The sequence below is a fragment of the Trichophyton verrucosum genome (genome assembly GCF_000151505.1).
Source record: "Trichophyton verrucosum HKI 0517 chromosome Unknown TV-F-a-04g03.M13f1, whole genome shotgun sequence".
Taxonomy (NCBI): domain Eukaryota; kingdom Fungi; phylum Ascomycota; class Eurotiomycetes; order Onygenales; family Arthrodermataceae; genus Trichophyton; species Trichophyton verrucosum.
This window is the reverse complement of record NW_003315409.1, coordinates 1-4,932: the sequence shown is the minus strand read 5'-3', so window position 1 is coordinate 4,932 and position 4,932 is coordinate 1. Positions and strand designations below refer to the sequence as shown.

The 4,932-nt window shown below is 49.4% G+C and overlaps 1 protein-coding gene across 1 annotated transcript; it reads right to left on the bottom strand.

The window, feature by feature from the left end:
- Positions 1-1,054: 1,054 nt before the first annotated feature.
- Positions 1,055-1,700, bottom strand: TRV_04536 (uncharacterized protein; the record flags this gene model as incomplete). The annotated part of the gene is made up of 2 exons (XM_003021284.1): positions 1,055-1,431; positions 1,571-1,700. Coding segments are annotated over 2 exons (507 nt in total), but the record flags the coding sequence as incomplete, so codon positions are not given.
- Between the last annotated feature and the right edge of the window lie 3,232 nt (positions 1,701-4,932).

The following is a 4,932-nucleotide window of genomic DNA, read 5'->3' as shown; positions in this document are numbered from 1 at the left end:
CTTTGAATGGTGGCAGTTATATGCAGCTGCTTCTAATTGAAACTTGCTGTATATCCGCATGTTTCAAGGAAATGGGGTAGCACTCACGGAGCAGCTGGAGCAGGAGCAGCTGGAGCACTCTCCTGGGCAGCAGTTGCAAGAGCATGGGGCCATTTTGGTAGATTGAGGAGTGACTTGGGTTAACAAGTTAAAAAGATTTAAGTGTTGGATGAGTTGCTTTGGATTTGTAGGTCTGGTTCTCTGGGATGGAGAAGAAAGAGAGAGAGAAAAAGGGAGCAAAGATGCAGGGCGAGGATGTCCCTTTTATGCTTGAACTGTAGTGCGAGTAATTTTGATATCCGCCTCCCTGAGCTGACAACCCCTCACCAAAAAGGGAACATACATCCACCCGGGGAAGGAGACGGGGCGTATGTGGAGAGCAAGAAGACTCGGAACCGAATCAGAAAGCCCGACGATGTACTGCTGTTCCTTGAAATGCGACTGGGCGAAGGTTGAGTACACACTAACCTATTTTCTCCCAGTGCAATCAGCTGTGCCATGAGACGCCATAACGGCAAGGGTATCCTGTGCAGGTAGTTTTCAAGAAGAAAAGAAAAGCAAAAGGCACGAAAAAGTATTATGCATGTCCATCTCCATCTATGCAACCCCCTCCAAGGGCGCTATGTTCTGTGTATCTGTGTACCGAGGAATAGCCTCGAAGCATCTGCTGCATTCCCTTGTTCTTGTGCTGTGCGCCTTGGAATGCATGCATGCTGTGCGGTTTAGGTAGTTTATCCGGCATATCAAACCTCCAGACACCCCAAAAACACCCCATCCCCCGTAGTTAGTTACGCTTTCCCACTGCCAACTACGAGGGGAGATATGGGGTCAGATGTGTCTGGTGTACTGCGTACGACGTGGAACCTGCACTATGACATCGCCAGGACAGGCTTCCCGGCTGCCCGCCAGTGGAGCTTGGTGAGATAGCGCGCGATTTATGCCAGGGAGGCAAGCATATAGCTGCTCGCTTCGGGGTCGAGGCTGTAAACGGAGAGGGGAGCTGATCGGGATGGAGTCACAAGGAGACAGCGCCAGAGAGTCGTATGTAGTAAGTAGCGTGTAGCAGCACTCCATAGGGGGAGGGGGGTATCAAGTTGGCCAAAGAGAAAAAAAGCAATAGTTTCACTTGCGCTGCAACTATCTTAGCTAACTTAATTATGCACGGCTGCTTGGAGACGCAGTCATCGAGTGTTCGGGAGGAAGAAGAAAAGAAGAAGAAGAAGAAACGAAGAAACGAAGAAAAGCAAAGAAACGTCTGCCAACGCCTTCCATCGCTCGAGGGCAGAGGAGAGGCCTGCCAGGCAAGATGGCCGTGTGACTCTGCGTGTTTATCTGCTGTGCCGAGTATAGCGGTGGATGGAGAGACGTCCAGCCGTCGTCTTTGAGCTGTAACTACACAGACAGCATCGTGCCAGTTGGTGTAAGGATCCCGGCACTCATTGGCTCGAGATGGCCACTGCCATCCGGCTCCAATCCCCCGAGGCCTTGCAAGTTAGTCGCATCGTATAGGTGCGTGTAAGTATGTACATACATGTATATGGAGTTGTTGTACGGAGGGAAGAGGATCGAGATGACATGTTTGGGACCAAGTCGACAAGGGCCGGCGCCCATCGAGCGTCTCCAATGACAGCCCCGAAGGCGACGACTAACTCACTGACGAGCTAGCTAGCTAGTTAGTTAACTAGCGTGAGGCCGGCGGATGCAGCAGTTAGTCCGCTATCTATCTACTCCATCCCTTCGTATACGGGGCTCAAGTTCGCCTGACACATTTATTATTAACAATCTAGACACGGAGAATGGATGGCATATCATAAAAACGTTGCTTCTTTTTCCTACTTTTTAATCTACATCTGGTTTCTTCAGGCGCCATCTTTTTGAACTAAAAAGCTGGGGAAAGGCAGCGTGAGCTCCGTACGAGCTTCTGCTCAAGCCAGAGACGGCACAGCCTCCGTTTCTTCTACTTTCCCGTCTACATTTTATCGAATCCCGAGGAAAAGTACAGAGCAGACGGGGAGAAAGGCGAGCTGAAGAGAGAAACACCGAAGAGAAACAGCAATGTTTTTATTTTATTGCATCTTGCCTAAGCGAAACACGAAGTCCTATCAATAAACAGCTGATGTTGGTTCCCATTGCCACGCTCCCGAGGACAGTTTAAACACGGTCCAAGTCCAGAGAGAGATTCCAGGTTGATCAAGACTCGGTCGTCGGTCGATGAGAATGTCTTGTCTCCAGGCTCAAGGGGGAGAGACCTCATCTCTGTGCTTGACATCAGCAATAAAGCAATTTAGCTCTATAGAAAAAGAGGTCAGCAATGCTCTACTCGAATATCTTCCACGCTCTCACAAGGAAGACGGCAGACTTACGCAGTTGCAGCCGCCGGGAGGGCAGGTACAGGCAGAGCCACAGCTGCATCCACAGTCACCTAGTGACGGCGAGTCTCGTTAGCCAGATACGTTCTTCTCCAATAGTAGGCAGTCATGAGAGAGGGAGCAGAGGGCGCAGAGGCCCCGGAGACGACCACGACTCACCCATCTTGATCGTAGAGAGTGCGAGTAGCTAAACGAGGTGTCTGGTTATTTGTTTTGAGAGGCGTATTCCGTCGTTAAGTCGTTAAGTAATAGTTATTTCGGTGTTTGTTCGCTCTGAAAAGAAAAGTAGAGGCGCATCTGAGACGGGAGATCTCGGCCTCCTTTTTATATACGCCTCCCGCCTCGCTGGAACAAGGAAGATAGGGCGAGAGGAAGGCTGGCAGCGGGGTAGCCCTGGCTAGTTGGATTATTAGATTATTGGATTAATTTGATTGACGGTACGGAGTATTCAGTTGTGCTATTATTTGCCTTCCTTCGCCTCCCCCGTCCACTGCGATCCCTGCCAGTCCGCGGTCTCCAGGCTGCAGGTAGTTAACCAAGTTACGTCAGTAATCGGGAGTAAGTAACTAACTAGTTAGTTAACTGAGTGGACGGTGGGCAGTCCGGACGCCTCACTCTCTGGGTCCGCCGGGTGGCCTATTATCGTCATTATTATTCCTGCGGGAGAGGAGCGTTCTTCCGGGGCAAGACAAACGAGATGCTGAACCTGCAGGACCGTGTCCAAGATCTTAACTAGTTAGTTACTTAGTATATGCGGTCCCATCCGGAGAAGAGAAGAGCGTAACCAGCGTCTTTCTTGGTGGATTCTCCAGGCATCAGGATACCCGTATACTTCTGTCTCTCCTTGGACATGGAATTGAAGATGACCAGGCTGCAGAGAGGGGAGCATCTACCATACGTTTACGGCTTGCTCAGGGGGTGGGCGGTTAGATACATTTCTCTGCAACGGTAACTGGTTATGGCACTTTCAGCTGGTGAATCGTGGTCATAGAGTCACTCCTTGTCTCGAGTGTACGGGAGTATCTATATCAACCATGTTTCTGCTCCTTATCACTACTCAATCGAGACTCTTGCATTGAATCTGACTTGCAAATTGATAATACGCCGCTCTACCGACTGCTACGGGGTCTAATCAACTAGTTAATGACACCCGCCACTCCCTGATCACGGTCAAGTCTGGAAGAAACCTCGACTCTACTGTTGCAGTAGAAGCGGGCCTGTTAAGATGAGTTTGGACTTGTACTAGGCATGTACTCCGTCACTGCTCTCTCTTTACTTTGTGTTTAGTTATACCAAAGCAAGGTCTAGGGTACTAGTCAATGCATGAAGTGGGCGGCTGTTCCAACCGTGTAAGAGCTCTATCCATACGCCGAATGTCACCTTCAAATCCATCATTTGACTTCTCGAGGGATTATTGCGAATGGTTCAGATCGCGTTCATCTCAGAATCAACCAGCGGGGGGCCAAGGAAACGCAGTAATCAGCCTATACGGAGCCAGTCGTCCCCGTTTTTGATACCCACATTGCCCTGCACATGGGACGCGAGTTATAATAGCATGACGATATGCAGGACGAGTCAGAGACTTAAGTAGCCTGATATAGGCATGGTTTCTCCTTCTTCCGACTGGACTTGGCCTCTTCTTGTTCTTCTTCTTCTCTTTTTCGTGGGCTCCACGGTCATCTGTACGCAAACCGTGCGGAGATCGCCATCGAACTTCTATGGAAGCTTCACTTTCTTCCATCCATCCTCAAGCGGGAACCTGGTTGCTGCCCAATAGACTGCAGCTCTGTCAGCGCCTTACTAAATACCCAGTCGGCCTGTCCGAGTATCACGCCCTCTCCCTTCTTTGTTGTTTTTTTGTCAGAAGTTTTGTTTCTCTGGTTAGTTAGTTATGCGGTGCATCTGTTGGTAGGTAGCTTTCAGCCGAGAGACCTGGTGCAACAACCGCCAAGAAACGGACATGTCAGTGTCCTCTGGACGCTGTGTCATCTCTTCGACAGTGAATATCGATAGTCACTCTAGCAATATTCACTCCTCTCGAGCCGAGTCTAGGTGAACGTCGAGGCAAAGAGCCGCTCCGTTGTGGCTGATAACTTCCATGACCAAAACTCGACCGTTCACTTCTACAGACAGTCACTGTCGCACCAACCCTGCCTTCTATTCACTTGTCCTAGTCTCTCTCAGCTGTATTCACTGTCCACTGCCATCAAATAAATATAACCAGTATCTTCCATCAACTTGTAGAGTCCATCTTCATCTTCTTCGTCTTCGTCTTCTTCGTCTTCTTCGTCTTAAACGTCGAAAAGTCGAAAAGTCGAAACTGCCGCAACTTACCGCCTTCCAACAACCAACCAAAAATTCACAAAAAAGAAAAAAAAAAAAAAAAAAAGGTAAAAAAAATGAAAAAAAGAAACATCCGCAAAAACATCTTTTCGCTACAGACACCGCGCAAGGTGAAAGAAACAGGCCCAGGTCGCATTTTCGGCGGAGCGAGCACTCAAGCATGCCGCAGCCATACGTCTTC